General features: G+C 38.1%; 1 protein-coding gene across 1 annotated transcript in view; it reads right to left on the bottom strand.

Moving 5' to 3' along the window:
* Positions 1-21,659, bottom strand: part of poe (E3 ubiquitin-protein ligase-like protein poe) — an 849,790-nt gene that overhangs the window by 18,923 nt on the left and 809,208 nt on the right. The window contains exon 73 of the mRNA XM_090388478.1: positions 15,937-16,131. Coding sequence (XP_090244604.1) covers positions 15,937-16,131 — 195 coding nt within the window. The remainder of the gene's footprint in view (positions 1-15,936; positions 16,132-21,659) is intronic.

Genomic DNA, 21,659 nt, shown 5'->3' with positions numbered 1-21,659 from the left:
TACCATAAAACATTAAAAATAATTTGCAATTTTTGGTTTATTGGGCTTTTCTGTTTGTGCAATTCTATAAAAACAGGTAGTAAACTCGATCTAATTGCAATAATACCGGCAGCTGGAATTCTTTGGGTTTTTATGTTATTATGCTGGCTACTCTCCAAATGCTGCAACTTGCAGAACTTAAGCCTCTCTCTTGGTAAGAGCACCCCTTTGTTCCTCTCACCAATCTTGTTTCCCTTCTCTGTACTCGTTCTAGCAACTCTACATCCTTCCTAAAATGAGGCCTCCAGACCTTTACGCAGTACTGAAGGTGTGGCCTGACCATTGTCTTATACAACGGGATAATCACCTCCTTATCCCTGCTAGCAAAATTCCAATATATCATTGACAAAACTCCATGACCTACTCTGGCAGCTGATCTGACTGCACAATTACCCAATCAATCAATCAACCAACCAACCCAGGTTGGTTGGTTGGTTGATGATTGGGGATTTATTTGGTGCATCAGCATCTATGGCCATAGTGCGCCATTACCCCCTGGTCTTTTTTTTTTTTTCATTCTCCACCTCTCTGAGTGTAGTACCACGCAGTTGGTACGTTTCTCTTGGTTTACTGCTACCCATATGCAGTACTTTGCATTTGTCAACAATAAACTTTAGTTGTCACTTCTCAGCCCATCTACATAACTTTTCTTGATCCTGTAGCAGTAGGATACTGCCATTAACAACCCTGCCAACCTTTGTATCATCTGCAAACTTGGCCATTAAGCCTGATATACCTTCATCGATATCATTGATAAATACACAAAACAGGTATGGTCCCAGCACCAAACCCTGGGGGACTCCACTAGTGACATTAGTCCACGTAGAGCAGTGTCCATTTATTACCACTCTCTGCTGTCTCCCACTCAACCCTCCCTTTATCCATAGCAGCAATTTGCCTCCAATGCCACACTGCTCCAATTTGTGCAGCAGTCTTCCATGTGCAACAGTATCAAAGGCCTTTCTAAAATCCAAATATATGATATCATAGTTATTTTTTGCATCCAGTTCCTTTGTGACTACATCATAGTATCCAATCAAATTGGTCAGACAACACTTCCCTTTAACAAACCCATGCTGCGTCTGAACTATTACTGCAGTTGTCTCGGTGATCCTGCATCACTTCTTTAACCGGTGACTCCATTATTTTCCCGGAACAGAAGTTAAACTAACGGGTCTATAATTATTTTGGGGATACATTTACACATCTCCAGTCCATGGGGACCTCCCCTGAATCTAAGGATGCTCTCATAATTATGGCTAAGGGTTTGCTAACTTCCCTCGCTGCCTCCTTCAATATAACTTGATAGATTCCATCCCTGGGCCTTTTTTATGTTTAACTTCAACAATTTCTCCTCCACTTTGCTCTCCGTCCGTTATTACAAAATAATTTAGCTCCCTGTTAGAGTTTAGTAAACTTTTGTTCTCCTCTTCCTTACAGAATTCCTCGTGCGAATGTAGATGCAAAATATTCATTCAGTTTGTCAGGATAGTTGAACTACCAACATCAAGTGGGCCAATCATCCTCTTCCTTCTAGAGTTTACATAAGTCTGTTTTTCTTTGCATCCTTTGCCAAGGATTTCTTGTAATCAGCCTTCACTTGCCTAACCTCCTTTGTGACTTGATTACAGACTAGCTTATATCTGCCATAGGCTTCTGTGTCACCTGATAATTTAGCATGCATCCCACTCATTTTTCTTCTGTGCCACAAGCCTCATTAATTTATCTGAAATCCATTTAGGTCTAAATCTTGAACAGTATTTCTTAGTTGGTATTATTATTATTAGCCATATGGTGTAAGGAAGCTTGAGGCTTATGCTACACCAGCCAAAAATAAAATTTCTGAGCTACCGAGAGAGAGAGAGAGAGAGAGAGAGAGAGAGAGAGAGAGAGAGAGAGAGAGAGAGAGAGAGAACACGCTAAATAAACTATAATACAATATAAATCTCCTAAAAGAACTGGCATTAATATTTAAAACTACACTAATATAATATGAATACTCAAAATACGGAAAGTTTGATCATCCCGTTTTTCAAGAAGGGGAACAGGAAAAAGCATTCCAATTATAGAGGCATCACACTGACATCACATGTGAGTAAGCTTTATGAGAGAGTGTTAGAGCGGTAGATAAAAGGAACAATTGAAAATAGGATGGCTGAGGAACAGTATGGCTTTAAGTCTGGCAGATTGACGGTGTATCTAATTTTTTGCATCAGGCAACTGGTGGAAAAGTGTTATGAACACAATAAAGAATTATGGATGGCATTTTTGGATATAAAGAAAGTGTTTGATGCCATAAAGAGAGAGAAAGTGTTGGAGGTTTTGAGAAACTTGGGGATAGAGGAACATCTTGTGGAGAGAATTGAGAATATGTGCACCAATACAGTGAGCAAAGTAAGAACAGTGATTGGGTTGACGGAGAGCTTTGAAATAACATCAGGTTTGAGGCAAGGAGGCGTCCTATCACCTATTGTTCATAGCTGTCATGAATGATGTGCAATGTAGAGTGGCGCCTCCGTAGCCAGGTGGGCAGGAGCAGCAGTGCGTAGCACACGCTTCTTGATTAGACCGGGGTTTGAGCCCGTGACCACCGCATATCCCTGGAGCAATATGGCCTTAGTTGCTAGTGCTCCTAAAAAAAACTAAACAACAACAACAGCAATGTAGAGTGGTGAAACAACTTGGACAGGACCAGATGAAAGTCATGCTCTTTGCAGGTGATCTCTGCATATGGGGAGAGAGCAGGAAACAAGTGCAACGGCAAGTTGATATATGGGCTAGTATAGCCAATGAATTTGGACTAGTTTTCAGTCAGGAGAAGAGTGAAGTAATGGTTCTAAAGAGGAGTGGTGAGCTTGACAGATACATTATAATGGAAGGGAAAGAGCTAAAAATGGTTAACAACTTCAAGTATCTAGGAAGGACCATTACAAAGACTGGAGTGATAGACGAAGAAATAAGTAGAAGTATATGAGCGTTTGGGAATTTCTGTAGGCAGACAAGAGATCTGATCTGGAACAGGAACATACCACCGAAGTGTAAGAAGGCTATATATCAGGCCTATTACGTACGAATTCTGACATATGCATCTGAAACTTGGACTAGGCAAGATGCGACAAAATCAGGAATGATGTGATTAGGGAGAGAATTCAGGTTGAAAAACTCCAAAATAGGATTGAAAGGTTCCATTTGAAATGGTTTGGACCTGTCAAGAGGATGAACGAGAGGCGTTTGCCAAGAGAATGTTTGATTTACAATTAAGGGACAAAAGACCAAGGGGGAGACCAAGAATGAGATGATAGGACGTAATAAGGACCGATGTCATTAAGAGAGGAGGAAATTGGAGTGAAATCAATGAAGGAGAGAAGTACATGGACAGGGCATGATGGAGAGGCTTCATATGTCGACCTGTGGAATATCGCAGCGTTTCTCAAACTGTTCCATGAGATGTGAATAAGTGTTCCATGAAAAATCGTAATTAATAATTGAAAGAAAAAATAATTAAAAACATTTTTTTTTTCGATTATTAATATAGTGGCATAAACTAATAATCAAATAGACCACAGAACACTTTATTTTGGCGGGCTTTTGCATAAAGAAGTATGTGTAGAGGTAATGACATCTACGAAAAAGTAGCAATGTAGTGGTCTAATATGCCATTCGTATGCGATTTAGCCTGGAGTACACGGGTTAAAGGAGAGGGGGAAGTGAGCTGGTATCATAATAAACTCACTTCCTTGTATAAATCCTTTTTGATTATTATCAGTATTTCAAAATACTATTATTAAAATAAATAACCATGGATTTGTGGTTGAAAAAAGGGACTTTAAAACGAGAAGCAAGTAATTCTAGTAGTGCAGCTGTGGTCGATGAAAACGAATACAATATTGTCACACTTCAAATTGAGGATGAACAATCGCATCCTTTTGTTCCCCAAAAATCCGAAGTGAATAAACAGGAACCAACTAAAAAAAGACTAAAACGAAAGTATGATGACAGTTATTTGAATTTTGGCTTTACATGTGTTGGAAATAAAGATGCTGCTGATGCACAGTGCGTCGTATGTAATAAAATACAGTAAACCCCCGCTATTCGCGGTCGCTGATTTAATATAAACTGAAACCTAAAAAAATGTGAATTTTAAATCGCCGTGAACATTTTCCGCCATAAAAACATGGGCGTGGCTAAAATTATCTTTTCCGGTCAAAACTTGTTTGTTTGTTTGTTTTGTTTTGTTTTTATCGGCGCATTAGCTACGGAGGCTATAATGCGCCAAGACCAGGTCGTATATAAAAAAAATTTTTAAACTTTCAGTGACCTACATAGTTAGGTCACTATGTCAAGATGTATAACATATGTATAAAAGAAAAATGTAAATTTTATATAAGATCAAAAAAAGATAAAAACAGCAGACACATGGTCATTGTCAGATAAAATCTGACCGAGTGTATACGGCTCAGTCAGATGATTAAAAGCGGTAAAACGGATATTGCTAAAATCTGGACAATCGATTAAAATGTGTCTAAAAGTTAAAATTGTGCCACATGACTCACACATAGGAGGGTCATCACCCCTCAGCAAAAATGAATGTGCCAAATGACTATGTCCTATGCAGGTCCGGGCAAGAACAACTCCCTCCTTACGATTCCCGCGCAGACTAGACTGCCACGGTTCAATTACAGGCTTTATACGATATAGTTTATTTCCAGTCTGTCTATTCCACGAGTCCTGCCATTGGGAGTGTATCTTCTGCTGTATTGTTTGCCTGTAGTCTGTATAGGGGACTGACAGGCAGCGATTTTTATTGGGGATTGCTGATTTGGCTGCGGTGTCAGCCAAATCATTTCCCTTAATCCCAACGTGGCTCGGAATCCAGCAGAAGCGAATATCATATTCACGTTCCCGGAGGAAGTGAATCTTCTGCTGAATGCAAGACAGAACCGGATGAGGATTATATATCACAGATGTTAAAGCCTGTAACACACTGGTCCGGTCAAAACAACGCTCAGTGGGTGAGGGGAGAGGGGTGACAAAATCGCGAGCGTGGATGTTTCTCGCTAATCCTTGTTCAGTATGTGTTATGCGCTTGTCATGGAAGGTTTGGTCATTTGCTTTTAATTTATATGCTTATAAATTGAATAAATTTATCAATTTATAAATTGATATGCTTACAAAAGTGACAAATCTACCGTTTTGCAGTGTAAAACAGACTTTTTCGAGCGTGTTAACGGAAGAAAGTGACTTTATTGTGGACAAGTTCTTTCTAACCCGTACAAAAATATGGCTACGAATAACAAGGGAAATGTGAAAAGATCAAAGAAGCTGATGACATTAGCGAATAAAATTGAGTTATTAGATAAAATTTCTAATGGTGAAAGTGTCTCCTCAGTGGCAAAACATTATAAAATCAATGAATCAACGGTACGATCAATCAAAAAATCGGAAGAAAAAATGTGCCCGTGAAAACGCGCTAATTGCTTCAAAAATTTGCTCTGTAACTCATGTTGTTAAATTAGAAAAAAATGGAAAAAGCTTTAAATCTGTGGATAGAAGACTGAACTCAAAATAAAATTCCATTAAGTTCACTCATCATTTGTGAAAAGGCAAAACTCCTTTATCAACACTTTATCGAAACTGGTGATAGCACTGGCGGGATAAGTTTTTTAGCTATTGCACAAAGGCACTGAATTGAAAGATTTGTTTGAAATTTCTAATAAATATTACATTTAATATTAAATTGTTTCTTATTTTCATTTCAATGCCATATGCTTGCATTTCACTATGTACATAGTCATATTATGAAGGTACATATAATACATACATAAACAAAATTTTAGACTAGTTTTTCTTATATATTTCATACTTTGGAATGGAACCCCTTTATTACTATGGTAGCCATAACTCAGTATTCGCGGCATTTCTCAGGAACGTAACCCCCGTGAATAGCGGGGGTTTACTTTATTAGCAAACAGTTCTTTGGCTCCCGCTAAACTTGTGTTCCATAAATATTTTGCGAGATGAAAAGTGTTCCATAACTAAAAAAGTTTGGGAAATGCTGGAATAGCGGAACGATGACAGATGATGACTTGAAATACTAAAATTCTATAATAAAACAAGTTAGTCAAATAGATCGCATAATTTTTATTGTAATTTTTATTTTGTTTACAAAATCTTATTTTCATTTTAATTTATTTTGCTACGAAAATTTTATTCTCATTTTTGTTTATGTTTTTTACCTTTTGGCTTGTGGTTTACATCAGAAATGAAGACACATTTGCTATTTTGCTTGCAGTTCTGGCCATTGGCACCTGATGAGAGGCTGGTTTAAGTTGTGCGACAATCCAGTCAGTGCCAATTACATATATATTAATAAATATAAAATTACCCACTAATCCCAAGGTACAATCTAAAACTCTACCAGGAAAGTGAAAAATCAAAATGGCAACTATGTAATGCAAGTATAAAAATTTCAATCCTAAATAAACACAAAAAGGTAATTACAATCTAAATCTTAAATAATTAAAACTACACTATAATAATAAATTTAAACATTAATCTGAACACAAAAATCACAATTTATAATCCATATAATCAAATCAATCGTTCAACACTAAACATGATAGCCATTACTGCTACTGTTACAATAGCAGCCACTGTAAGGCAGCCATTACAACGGCTGAAAATTTAACCTTCAATTTATCCACATTAACTTGCAGTGATATACTCTGACCCGGTCGGCTAGCCATTATGATTTGGCCTTTGTCAAACTCACTAAAGTCCACTGCTTTTCCCATCTGAAGAACAAGAGTAACACCGATTAACAGGTGTTCAGTATCAGGTGTTTTTTATACCATGTCCCGACCAGGGCACGCACCATAGTTCACCTGCAGTTGCTTTGATTTGCATAACGACTCGCTGGTCATAATGTTTTGCTCATCAGTGTATATATTGAATAGAATAACAAGAAAGTGGAAATAAGAAAGTAGAAAAATGGAAATATAAAGTGGTCAAAGGCAAAAAAATGCTATACCTAAGCAGAGCATAAAGTAAAAATTAAAAAAAACGGAAAGAAAGTGATAGAAGATAATTAATAAAATGTTCATAATAAGAAATAAATAATTACAAAATTGACAAAATGAGTATGTTGCCACACAACTTATAAAACCGGCCTCTCATCACGTCAGTGGCCGGGATTATAAGCAAAATAACATCTTCATTTCTAATGCTCTGGTTAGTCCCTTGTTCTTCAATCTTCAATTTCCTCTCTAAATTAGGCCGTTTTGCTGACTTGCCTCTAATGGCCTTCTTCTGCCGTGGCATTTTCAGTAGGGTTTCTTCTTCCCGTAGCCAGTCTTGGATTGTTTTCTCAGTTGGAGGAGGACCAAACTTACATTCAGCAGCACGATTTCCATTCACTTTTGCAAACTGGATCACTTTTAACTTGAATTCAGCACTGTATGAAAATCTTTTCTGAGCCATTTCTGGGCAGAAGGTGGCAAAACGTAACCTGATATACCGGTAACAAGTGCGAAACAATGAGCGCAAAGACAACAAGTGCGAAAAAGCGGGAAATGCAAGTAAAAAAAAATCTACAACCACTGTATAAGACGCACCCAGTTTTTAGACCCCAAAATTTTTGAAAAAAGGTGCGTCTTATACATGGGGAAATAAGGTATATTTAATTTTTCCTGCAAGCTGTTGCTTGTAACTTTGCCTAAGTGTTATCTCAAGTCTCTTGCTTTCTTTCAGGGCTACTTGCTTTTTATTATGTTTTTAGATCTTTACTTGTTTTCAGAACCTTAACTTGTATTAGACTAATATATGTCTCTAGAAATTTCTGTTATCAATTCTAGTTTAATTTCTCATCTTCATAGTGTAAACCCTTTTCTAAAACTTCCCGTTTAATCCTTGTAATTTTTATTTTGTTTACAAAATCTTATTTTCATTTTAATTTATTTTGCTACAAAAATTTTATTCTCATTTTTGTTTATGTTTTTTACCTTTTGGCTTGTGGTTTACATCAGAAACGAAGACACATTTGCTATTTTGCTTGCAGTTCTGGCCATTGACACCTGATAAGAGGCTGGTTTAAGTTGTGCGACGACATTCTTATTTTTTCAATTTTGTAATTATTTATTTCTTATTATGCATTTTTATTAGTTTTCTATCTCCCTCACTTTCTTTCCTTTTATTTTTTTCCCCTGCTTTATATATATATATAAAGCAGGGTTCTGTGATTCCAACCTGTTATTTAACTGACGTGAGTGTCAACTTTTTTTTTTTTTTTTTTTTATGAAAACCCCAAACACGAAAGGTATCAAAACCTATAGTACATAGTACCGTGCATGGGGGTTGAAGGAGAAGTATGGTGGGAGGGGGATGCTGGAAACTTTGCTCTAGAGACTAAACATGGGTTTCACCACTTCAAGCCTCCAATAAGCAAAGTGGTGGTATTTCACCGGTTGATGAAAGTCATCTACCACCTGCACTGAGCCTGTACAACACACTGTACCTTTTACTTATCATGAACATCCACCTTGTGTAATCCTTCATAGTTCTGTTGGCAGGAAGTGGTTTGCTTGTTTAGCACCATTCTTTGTACACTTTAACCAAAGTGAGCTGTGAGAAACTGACAAGACATGCCGTTCTGATGCACGTTGCACGAGCTTATACAACCATGCCCTTTTGAAACGCCATGATATCTTTACTACATCGTTTAACTGCTACATGCATTACTTTGACTTGCATGATCAGATGCAAATTACCACTACTCTAGTGTAGGAAGCTATTTGGCTTTTTATTTTGCAAGCTATGCGGCATTAGCCCATTATGGATGGGGTGGTCATAACAGTGATTACTTAGTGTATATGCTAAAGCAACACTAACATGCAAGTGACTTAGTTTTTGTTTTATTTGCACTGTGTTATGATTGTGTATGTTTTTCTTATGTCATTTAAAATAGATGACCTGTCAAAAGTCATTGTGCATTAATTCAGTTTTTAATTGAGTAAGGGCAAGAATCACAAGAAATATATAAATGAATGTTGTCTGTTTATGGTGAAGGCTGCTCCTCAAACTTGAGTCTAAACTTTTCAGGTATGGGATTCATCCTTTATCTCCAAAAGAGCAGAAATAACAACCTTACAAAACAGTAAATATAATAAATATTTACTGTTTTGATAATAAATATATTTTTTATCATGCAGTATATTGCTGTATGGATGTGAAACATGTCCATAACAGCAACAGACTGGAGGGGAATTGAAGCATTTGAGACGTTTTGTTGGAGAACATTGATGAAAATCAACTGGTGAGAGAAAAGACGAATGAAGAGGTCCTCAGAGTAGCTGAAGAACAAAACAATCAAGAAAACCATAATAAAAGGAAGATGCAGTTCCTAGGACATCTGTGGAGACACACAATGATTGGATAGAAACATACTAGAAGGATAGCTTGAAGGGAAAAGATGCAGAGGATGACCAAGAATTACTTAACAAGTACAGGTCACTGATGAAAAAAAGCCGTGAATTAGGGTTGAATTTGAAAGTGTCTGCAATTCTGCCCAGACACGATAGGAGGGAGTATATGATGAGAGCCCTGTCGATCAATTCGGCCCTGGAAAGATTGTGCAGGGCTCAAGGGTTAGAATTTTTTTCAGCCTGGTCTGTACTTGTTAACAGGAGAGACTGCTTCTACAGGGATGGGATACACTTAAATAGAAAGGGTGCAAGAATGTTTGCTGATGCTATCGAGGCAGTGTTAGGTGGGTCGGAAAACTGCTAGATTGGGGGGATACAAGGACTAATAGATTAACAGTAGCCACTGGCAGAGGAGAAAGTGATTCTTGCACTGCTTCTATTGGAATGAGCAGCAGCCTGGAAAATAAGATGCAGGATATTTCAGAGACTGCTGGGAATCATGGGGGTACAAGTAAACACATGGGTTGTGTTAGGGTGGCTAAGAGGAAGAGCAGGTGCATGTATACTTGTGTGTACACCAATGCTAGGAGTTTAGTAAATATATTTGATGAATTTGAGGTATTGCTCAAAACATTAAAGGCAGATATTGTTGGGAGTTCAGAGACGTGGTGTCACACAGATATAAGAAATGCAGAACTGGAATTTGGGGAGTACAATGTCTACAGAAAGGATAGACAGGATAGGAAGGGAGGAGGGGTTATGCTATTAGTTAAGAAACACATAAAATCCAAGGAAGTGAAGCCAGTCGACATCGCTGGACAGTGCAGTGTCCAATCAGTTTGGTGTGACATAAGCATTGGGCGATCAAAATTGAGAGTAGGAGTGTGTTATAGGCCTAATGACTCTGATGAGTATAATAAGAAACTGTACAGAGAAATAGAGTGTACCAGTAAATCAGAGAGTCTTATAATGGGGGATTTTAATTTCCCAGATATTGACTGGAATTTGGGAGCTGGTCACTCACACACTAGCAGGCTTTTGTGGATTTATTGGATGATTGTTTTCTACATCAGCATGTTAGGGAGGCAATTAGAGGGAATAATACTCTTGATTTGATTATCAGTAGTGATTCTTCATGCATTAAGAATCTGCAGGTAAATGAACCACTAGGTGGCAGTGATCACAGTATGCTGAAGTGGGATTTACTCAAAGAGGTAACTACCATTAGGGGTAAAGGGAAGGGGTATTGCTTTCGTAAAGGCGACTACGATGGACTGAGACAGTATTTAAATTCTATACAGTGGGACCAACTGATAATGTTACCAACAGCAAATTCAAAATGGGAAGCATTCAAAGAACTTATCTTGGAAGCTACTAGGCTTTACATACCAACTAAGAAATATTGTTCAAGGTTTAGGCCTAAATGGATGTCAGATGAACTAATGAGGCATATGACAGAGAAGAAAAATGCATGGGATACATACAAATTAACACTTGACACAGAAGCCTATGATAGATACAAGTTGACCTGTAACCAAGTTACAAAGGAGGTTAGGCAGGCGAAGGTAGATTATGAGAAATCCTTGGCAAGGGATGCGAAGAAAAACAGCAAAGAGTTCTTTACTTATGTAAACTCTAGAAGGAAGTGGATGAATCAGATTGGTCCACTTGATATCGATGGGTCAACTGTTGATGATCCTGCTCAGGTAGCTAACAAACTAAATGAATATTTTGCATCGACATTCACACATGAGGAGTTATTCAGCGAGGGGAATGTCAGAGGTGTATTCAACTCTGGCAGTAAGCTAGAGAATCTTGTAATAACTGAGAGTAAAGTGGAGGAGAAATTGTTGAAGATAAACACAAGAAAGGCACCAGGGGTGGATGGAATCTATCCAGTTATATTAAAGGAGGCAGCAAAGGAAGTAAGCAAACCCTTAGCCATAATTATGAGAGCTTCCTTGGACTCAGGGGAGGTACCCATGGACTGGAGATGTGCAAATGTGACCTTAATTCACAAAGGAGGATCAAAGGCTGACACAAGTAATTATAGACCTGTGAGTTTAACTTCTGTTCCCGGAAAATTAATGGAGGCACTGGTTAAAGAAGCACTGCAGGATCATCTAGACAAGACTTCAGTTATAGCTCAGACACAGCATGGTTTTGTTAAGGGGAAGTCTTGCCTAACCAATTTGATTGGATACTATGATGCAGTCACAAAAGAACTGGATGCAGGGAATAACTTTGATATTATATACTTGGATCTTAGAAAGGCCTTTGATACTGTTGCACATGGAAGACTGCTGCACAAATTGGAGCAGTGTGGCATTGGAGGCAAATTGCTGCTATGGATAAAGGGGTGGTTGAGGGGGAGAAGACAGAGTGGTAATCAATGGACGCTGCTCATCGTGGACTAATGTTATTAGTGGAGTCCCTCAGGGTTCAGTGTTGGGTCCATTATTGTTTTCTGTATTTATAAATAATATTGATGATGGTATATCAAGCTTAATGTCTAAGTTTGCAGACGATACAAAGGTTGGCAGGGTTGTTAAGGACACTACTGACGCTATGCTGCTGCAACAGGATCTGGAAAAGTTGAGCAGATGGGCTGAGAGGTGGCAAATGAAGTACTACATATGGGAAACAGCAACCCCAGAGCAAAGTATCAACTCTGTGGTACTACAATGACAGTGGTAGAGAATGAAAAGGACCTGGGGGTAATTGTGCAGGCAGATATGAAGTTCTCTGAGCAGTGCAGATGGGCTGCAAGAGTAGCTCATGGTGTCTTATCAATGATATACAGGAATTTTTCTAGCAGGGATAAGGTGGTGATTATTTCCTTGTATAAGGCAATGGTCAGGCCACACCCTGAGTATTGTATACAGGTCTGGAGGCCTCATTTCAAGAAGGATGTAGAGCTGCTGGAACGAGTACAGAGAAGGGCAACAACATTAGTGAATGGAAAAAAGGGTTGCCTTACGAAGAAAGGCTTAAGTTTTGCAAATTACAGTGTCTGGAGACTAGGCACTGGCGAGGTGATCTGATAGAGGTGTATAAAGCCTTGAATGGTTTGAGCATGCTCAATGCTGATGGGATTCTGCCTCTTGCTCAGAATAATCACCTGAGAGGGCATAAATTCAAATTGAGGAAAGACAGATGTAGGATAGATGTGCGGAAATTTGCCTTTAGCCAGCGGGTAGTTGGTTGGTGGAACAGACTTTCATCGCTTGTTGTGGAAGTTGATAGCCTAAATAAATTTAAGGCTCAGCTGGACAGGTATTTCTAATGTACGGAGGGGGTGAAGTGGAAGTTTTTTTTTTTTTTTTTTTGGCTGATGCTGCATAAGCTTGCTTTCTTGCATCATATGCCTCTACTATTGCTAATAACTGACATCTTTAAATTTGTTTGAATATATTTGAAGCCTATTTTAAATCTTTGTTCATTTAAGTATCTTTATGTTATTAACACTAGAACACTACCAATAAATCAATAGGCATTAATAGTTTTGACCATAAAATTCACTTCACAGTAAGTGGTGATCATTCTTCACAGTCTTGATGGGCATAAGGCACATGCATTGTTCACTTCATATTGCCACTGGTTGATGCATCTTTATTCTTGTTTTCAGCAGGGTTGATCATGGACGGTGGTAGCGGTGGTGAGGTGGGAATGGACACAGCCTGCCTCCAACTGAAAAGGGCTCGAAATCCCATCAAAGTGGTTTCCCCCTTCTGTTCTAGAAAGGGTGACAGGAACTTCTACTACTGAATCAATATGAAATTAACGAATGCTACAAGTGGATTATCAGTCCCCCGTATTAATGGAGAAGTATATGAATGAAATGCTTCTCAGTACATGCGTTTGACTTGACCATGGCTTGAGGGGGTCAGGAAAAAAATGTTTATATTTTTCTAGCATTGGTTTGTTTTTCACTCAGTAGGTGGTGTTATTGGTAATTTCAGAATTTAATTTTACAATTTATTTTTGGGCTGGGGCACAATCTGGGGTGGTTGTGTTCAGCGTACGCTGACGTTTCCTCACGACTGTGCGAGTCCTCCCCTCCCGTTATATTTGGGTAAGATGTGGTCTTTGAATGTATTTGGTTGTGATGTCATAGTGAATTTTTTTGAATAATTTTAACGTTAATTATGTGGCAATGTACTGTGGGTCTTAATTTGGAAAGTATTTTGCGGTGGTTATGCTGGGGGGGGGACCATCCACGGCATTCTGGAAGTTTATTTTGGAGCGGTCATGTTGTGGGGGGAGGGGAGCTTGACATTGCTTTCATAACTGCCTTAGCAGTTATGAAAGCAATGTCAAGTCTCACACAATGTTTTTATTAGTGTATTTGCAGACAGAAATTCTCAATTCTCATAGGCCACTTGTAAAAATTACCTATGCAGTTCATTGGTAGTGTTAAATTTTTTTTTTTGAAAGAAACATATTACAACTCCCAGACTTTTTTTTATATACAGTACCACAAATTGAATCCTATAGTAATCCCTATAATACTATGTGTTTTATATTTATTTATTTTTTAAAATTCTGGCTGCACTGTCTCAAAGTTTGGCAATTTATTGTCATGTAAAGTAATGCTTGCCAGTGGAACTGCATCAGACAGTCCAAATAAGTTTGTAAATATTCCTTAGCAGCAGTGGTGAACACATTAAAGACATATTGTGCCATCTGTTCTATGAGTAATCCATGGAAATCACAACTAATTAGTATTACTGCAATGACCTTGAAATGGAAACATGCATGTGTGTAAATCATTCTTCAAAGTGTCCATGCCCATATTAGAGAGAGTGTCCATGCCCATATTAGAGAGAGTGTCCATTTTGGAGAGGTCATTTAACATGTAATTTTTAATATTTCTGGCTGGGACCCAAGTCTGAGTGTCTACAAGAGGTGTCCTTTTCGGAGAGCCACCTGTTAAGGGAAGTTTCACTGTAATTCAGAATGCTATGATTCAAAGCTTACACTACTTCATTATACAAGGTGTCTCAAAAATATTGGTACAAACGTTTAGGGGAGGTAGGTAACATCTAAAGGAATGTGAATCGCATAGGAACCTATAACTGGAAACGTCACGGGGAAAATAGTAGCAGAGGCACAAGAAGCAGAAATGACACAAGACAGTAATTAGTGGCAAACATTCATTTGACATAATATTAACAATGGAGTACGAGATGGATGCATTTCATGATGTTACAACAGATGCTCGAAGGTTCCACCACGAGACGTGATGCATGCGTAACACCGATGCAGCACGGATTGGCGGACACGGTCAAACACGCCTGGAGTTTCTTTGACAGTAGCAGCAGTGCAGACGAGTCTTGCCACGAGATCCATTTCCGTCTCCACAGGCGATTCATACATGATAGATTTGAGGGCCCCCCCACAGAAAGAAATCAAGGCTCAATAAATCAGGTGAGTGTGGGGGCCAGGCAACGGGTCCACCACGGCCAATCCATCGACACCCAAAACGCCTGTTCAAATGGTCACGAACACACCTTCCATAATGGGCAGGCGCCCCGTCATGTTGAAACCAAATGTTGCGTCTCACATTTGCTGGAACATTGTCAAGTAACCCTGGTAGAACTTGTTCAAAAAAGATCCGATATTTAGAAGAGTTCATGCGGGATGGTAACAGGTATGGGCCGACTTAAGCAGTCACTGACCATACCTGCCCAAACATTTATTGTGAAGCGATGTTGTGCCGCATGGGGGCGCACACCGTGTGGGCTGTCGTGAGCCCATACGTGAGCATTGTGCTGATTGAAAAGCCTTCCTGAATGAAATAAGCCTCATCCGTGAACAAAACATAGGCTGTAAAATTCAAGTCTTGAATACTTTCTTGGAGAAACCACTGCGCAAAAGCCACAAGTGCAGGATGATCTTGGGGGAGCAGTAACTGAACCCTTTGGAGATGAAAGGGGTGTAAGGAATCGTCGTGCCAGACATGCTGTATGCTGCAAAGAGACACTTCTAAGGCAGAGGCAACGGCACATGTGCTGGTAGTAGGATTATTCTGGACGGCATTCAACACACTTTTTTCTATGGCGGGAGTTCGCGTCGAACTTGGTCTGCCCGCACTACTCCTGTTACCTCTAAATGACCCATAATTGCACAAATTTTGATGCACACGTGCAAACAAATGGTGGTCCGGTACATGTCCGTCTGGGAAGCGTTCTCCATAAATTCATTGAGCGGCTCGTCCATTGCCCTCTGCTAATCCATACACTAGGTGCATGTCTGCCAGCTCACAGTTTGTATATCAATGCATACTCTTCGTGCGGCGACTACCGCGCTGTCTACTGACTTACCGTGACGTTTCCGGTTATGGGTTCCTATGCGATTCACATTCCTTTAGATGTCCCCTAAACGTTTGTACCAATATATTTGAGACACCCGTGTAGAAAGCTTAATAGATATACTAAAGAATGGTGAAAAAAAAAAAAAGAAAAATTATACTTACGTGTTTATAACATAAAGGGCCATGTGAATTAGATAAGGAATAAGGTGCATGTTACTCTGTGGTCCTCCTCCGCCACTGTCTTCACTAAATGATCTTTCATTAGCAAAGCGTAACAGCAGAAGTTTGAGATCATGAACAGTAGAAACATAACCAACATCTCTGTGACCAGTACATTCTTGTAAATAAGTATTATGCCTATAAATACAACAGTATGGAAATGAAAGTTGTAAAGAACAAATCAGTGAGACAACAATATGCAAAAGTACTTCTGGTATACAATAAGATATATATAGTATTATATATTACTCATACAATATACAGTACCAATTGTGGTACTACTATATAGTACACACATCGGATAGTTGCCATCGGATATTCCAGATAGTTGCAGATCTTTCTTTGTGTGCAATTACTCTGGGCACAGTGTTGATTCTTACGGTCTTATTTGTGATTTTTTTTATCATGTATTGTGCTTGTACAACTGTATGTTCTCTGTTAATTACAGCCTTGACTGAAAAGGACTTTAAAATGACTATAGTCTCTGATGAGATCTGAACCCAACCACCCCAGTTGAGTGAAAAGTGATAAAACTACTACAGTGGAATCTCGTTAATACAAAGTTCAAGGGATCTAAATTTTCACGTTTTGTAATAACGAGGTTTGTAGTAACGAGGTCCCCCAAATGTGTCAAAATTTTACCTTTTTTTTTTTTTGGTACATACTGTATATCTAATAATAATAATAATAATATCAAAAATAAATTAATAAAATAAAATAAAAGCCTTCTCTAACAATACAGAAATAGGAATAACATTAAAGATGCATTGCAGGATCATCTAGACAAGACTGCAGCAATAATTCAGACACAGCATGGGTTTGTTAAGGGAAAGTCTTGTCTGACAAATTTGATAGGATATTATGATGTGGTTACAAAGGAACTGGATGCAAAAAATAATTTTGATATCATATATTTGGATTTCAGGAAAGCTTTTGACACTGTTGCACATGGAAGACTATTGTACAAATTGGAGCAGAATGGTATTAAGGGTAAGTTGCTACAATGGATAAAAGGATGGTTAAGTGCGAGAAGACAGAGGGTGGTAATCAATGGGTGCTGCTCTTCTTGGACTAATGTTATTAGTGGAGTCCCACAGGGTTCGGTGTTAGGTCCACTGTTGTTTTGTATATTTATCAATGATATTGATGAAGGTATATCAGGCTTAATGTCGAAGTTTGCAGATGATACAAAGGTTGGCAGGGTTGTTAATGACAGAAATGGCAGTGTGCTACTGCAACAGGATCTATATAATTTGGGCAGACGGGCTAAGAAGTGGCAACTGAAGTTTAACCTTGACAAATGCAAAGTACTGCATATGGGTAGAAGTAACCCCAGAGAAATGTACCAACTGTGTGGTACTACACTTAAGGTGGTAGAAAATGAAAAAGACCTGGGAGTAATTGTGCAGTCAGATATGAAGTTCTCTGAGCAATGTAGACAGGCTGCCAGGGCAGGTCATGGGGTTTTGTCAATGATATATAGGAATTTTGCTAGCAGGGAAAAGGAGGTGATTATCCCTCTGTATAAGGCAATGGTCAGGCCACGCCTTGAGTACTGCGTACAGGTCTGGAGGCCTCATTTTAGGAAGGATGTAGATTTACTTGAGTGTGTACAGAGAAGGGCAACAAGATTGGTGAGGGGAATGAAGGGATCCTCTTACCAAGAGAGGCTTAAGTTCTGCAAATTGCAGTGGCTGGAGACTAGGCACCTGCGCGGTGATCTGATTGAGGTATATAAGGCCTTGAATGGGTTGAGCACGCTGAATTCTGATGGAATCCTTCCACTTGTTCAGATTACGAACCTAAGGGGGCATAAATTCAAATTAAGAAAAGACAGATGTAGAATAGATGTGCGGAAATTTGCCTTTAGCCAGCGGGTGGTTAATTGCTGGAACAAACTTCCATCTGTCGTTGTGGAAGTTGATAGGTTGAATAAATTTAAGGAGGAACTGGACAGGCATTTGGAGGGAATGGTGTGATTTTTTTTTTTTTTTTTTTGGCTGATGCTGCATAAGCTCATACATTTGCTTTCTTGCATCACATGCTACTGCTACTACTACTACATATTTTTTAAAGATTTTATTTTATTTGTAAGATAAACTAAGAGAAAAGCAATATCAATGGAAATGAAAATATTGTACAGTATATATTTTGATATATACAATATTTTAGTATCACAGTAAAAAGAATTACAATCTTAATATATAAAAGGAGACATACAAATCATTAACTTTTTAATTAATCTAATCTAATTTAAAGAAAGAATCCAATGTTGTTTGCACAGTTTTTGGTCCTATAAGCATTTTTAACTACAGCACAGATGTTATCAAATGCAATAGTTGTTTCTTTATCAACGTTACTGCAGGCCAACACATTCTCTATTATGTTCAATGCATTTTGGGCATCTTTTTTAGATGGCAGTGTGTGCACTTCTTCACTTTCGCTGTCACTGGTAACAAAAACATCATCATTTTGTTTGGTACCCAGCAGCTCTACTGTTGTTGGCGTTGCAGTGGTAGCAACTTCATCATCCACCTTCACAAACTCTTCAAATTCACCAACAAAATCGATATGCTCCTTCAAATTCCTCCATTCCTCACTGTTGCTATCACATTCGTCTGCTGGACCATGTTTTTCGATGATGTTCTCTCCAAAGCAACTCTTTCTGAAGCAGTTGATTATTACACTTGATGTAATACTTTCCCAAGCAATAACAAGATTACGGATAGCAATCCAAGACATTCCAATTTGGCTGAAAATTGTTCCCTCCTCCTATTTTGCGGATCAAGTACCTTATCAGGTGGGCTCTATATGCTTTCTTGAGGTTATAAATAATGCCTTGATCCAGTGGTTGAATTAAACTGGTGGTATGTTGGGGGGGTAAAAACAACAGCCATATATTTGTCAACTTAAGTGTCTCGGCAAAATGTGCTGTACAGCAGTCTAGAATCATCAAAATGTTCCTTTTTTCTGAAGCCATTCTTCTGTCCAATTTTGATAACCAAGACTGAAAAATTTTGCCAGTAAGCCAAGCACTTCTATTGGCCGCAGGGAAGTTGGTTAACTACTTTAAAACATCTTGGCTTGGAAAACTTACCAATCACAAGTGGACGTAGTTTTGTACTGCCATCTGAATTGCAGAATAACAGAACAGTGTGTCTTTGTTTACTTAATTTTCCACCATGACAAGACTCTCCACGAATAGCAAATGTTTTGTTTGGCAGCAAATTATAAAATAACCTGTCTCGTCATGATTAAAAATATCCTTTGCCTCACATTTTTCAACGATGGACTGTACAGAACACAACCAGTCTGTAGCCTTTTCTTTGTCGACTAATCCAGGCTCACTGCAGACATTTCGCAAAACCAAGTTATTCCTGTCTTTAAATCTTTGGAGCCAGCCACTGCTGCATTTGAAGTAGCTAATCCCATGTTGATGAGCTAGATAATTTGTTTCTTCTTGCAATATCAGACCTGATTTGGCAAATTAGATGCATGCATTTGTTGGTACCACTCGAAAAGTTCTGTTTCAAGTCCTCGTGTTTTGCACCATGAATTCGTTTCCTGTTTTTCATCGCTGCTCCAGCGTCATGCACTTCTTCAAGTCTTTTTCGATTTTTCAGTATTGTAGATAAAGTAGGTAAAGGGATGTTGTATTCCTTTGCAATGTCCGTTTTTCTTCTTTCCACCCTATCAGCCTTTTGTATAATTTTTAGTTTAATTTCCAGACTTAATTCTGTCCATCTACGTTTTGTCGCCATAACACTGCTAGATAAGATTTAATATAAACAAATTTTAAATTAATTTAAAGACACAAGTTCCAAAAAAGACATCAGCTCATATAAAATTGCACAAAAAATATACTGCTGTATATGATAGCAAAAGACTCTTTGAACTGGGGCAACAATTGCAACTGACCTTATTCCCGTGGAGAGTGAGGGAGTGCATGTAAACAACTTAGAAAAACTTTTTATTCTTTTGTTAATTTAACAACTCATCCTTCAGAAAGTTGTTTTTCAGAGTGCACTTGATGTTGTAGCTATCATAAACTGCTTTTATTTACACAAAACTAATTTCTAACAAGTCAGTGCCATCATTTGGAAAGTAGGGAGCCAGGTGGCAATACAGGTAACCCCTGCTTAACGCTGATAATTGGTTCCGGAAAAACAGAGCGCTAAGTGAATCTGCGCTAAGAGAGTGCCGCATTCCCATAAAGTAACATATGTATTTGTAAGTTGTGGTCGGTGCCATAGAATATTTCCTAATCAATAATAAACGGTAGTGAAAAGATGCACAAATGTCAGTCAAAATATTTAATATTCAAATATTTGTACATATAAAATATTCTGCATTACATACATATATAATTATGTGGTAACTACTTACGTATCAAAATTAAACTTAAAATTCCAATTAAAATCATGAATTTAATTGATCTAAATTGATTTAATTTAATTGATGAATTTAATCATTAAAAATGTGTCGTTTTTGGGTTGAACTTTGGCCCTCTTCCAAATAAACTTAAAGGGGAATTAATTTTAAATCCCCTGCAGCGTTACCACCCAACAATAAAGTCAACCGATCCTTCCCCGCTTTTAAACCCGGCATGTTTTTTTTTTCTTTCAATATGAAACTTCTTTTTAGGCATTCGTTTCCACAAAAGTCCTGCTTCATCTATGTTAAAAACTTGTTGAGAAGTATAACACATAATACCCCTCTTCAATAATTTTAACAAGTTCTTTTTTGAAAGTTTCGGCTCCTTCATCTGCACATGCGGCTTCTCCCTGAATTTTAAATCTATTCAACCAGCCCTTACCAGTTTTAAATGGTTCCACAATTTTTTTTTTTTTTTAGGTGAGTTTTCTTCAGATCATCATATTGGCTAATCTCTCTCTCTCTCTTTTATAATATTTAACTTCACTGAATTCTGCATTGGATATTATCTTCAATTAAAGTCTTTCCATTTCAATCCTAATAGCCGGCCTAGCCCTAGTTGCTTGAAGTGGAACAGCTATCTTTCCCGCTGCTAAAATTAATTCTTTATTTTTTTATAATTGTTCTTACAGTTAAACTTACAAGTCCTAAATTATGGCACACACCCGCTTGTCGTTGACTGGAATTGATTTGCTTCAAAACGTCTAATTTAATTTTCAAATTCAGTCTTTTTCTTATATTTATAGTCTTCGTACTGCACCCAGACGTTGCTTTTTCATTCTTATCCGCCATTATTAACACTTCGAAAATGTAACTGCATTGGTTGCATTAATTACGATACAATGTTCAAGTAAACTGTCCGTTACGCACAATGTCTAATACTGTACTGAGTGATGACTAGACTTCGGATAAATGCATATAATGCAAGTATTACAAGCAATATACTTGATCATTTTTTAAAATGTTGATCTCGGAACTACGTAACAAGTCACTGTACTGCAATTAAATTAGCGTGCGAGAAAATTTCACTGAGCGTGGGAAAATTTCTCAAGTCGGCGTGGGAAACGTTTTAATGTTGTTTTGGTATTCATTTTCAAGCTATCGACTCCATCAAATGAAACAATTTCGTTAAATATGCCAAAGATGCAATCTGTAAAAGAGCGTTATAGTCAGATACGGGTTATAATATATGAACAACGTTATAGCAAATCAGCGTAAAGTGAACTGCGTTA

Source organism: Mastigoproctus giganteus, chromosome 14, assembly GCF_048544385.1.
Source record: "Mastigoproctus giganteus isolate SK-2022 chromosome 14, ASM4854438v1, whole genome shotgun sequence".
NCBI lineage: Eukaryota > Metazoa > Arthropoda > Arachnida > Uropygi > Thelyphonidae > Mastigoproctus > Mastigoproctus giganteus.
Note: the sequence above shows the minus strand (reverse complement) of the source record. Positions and strands in the feature narration are given on the sequence as shown.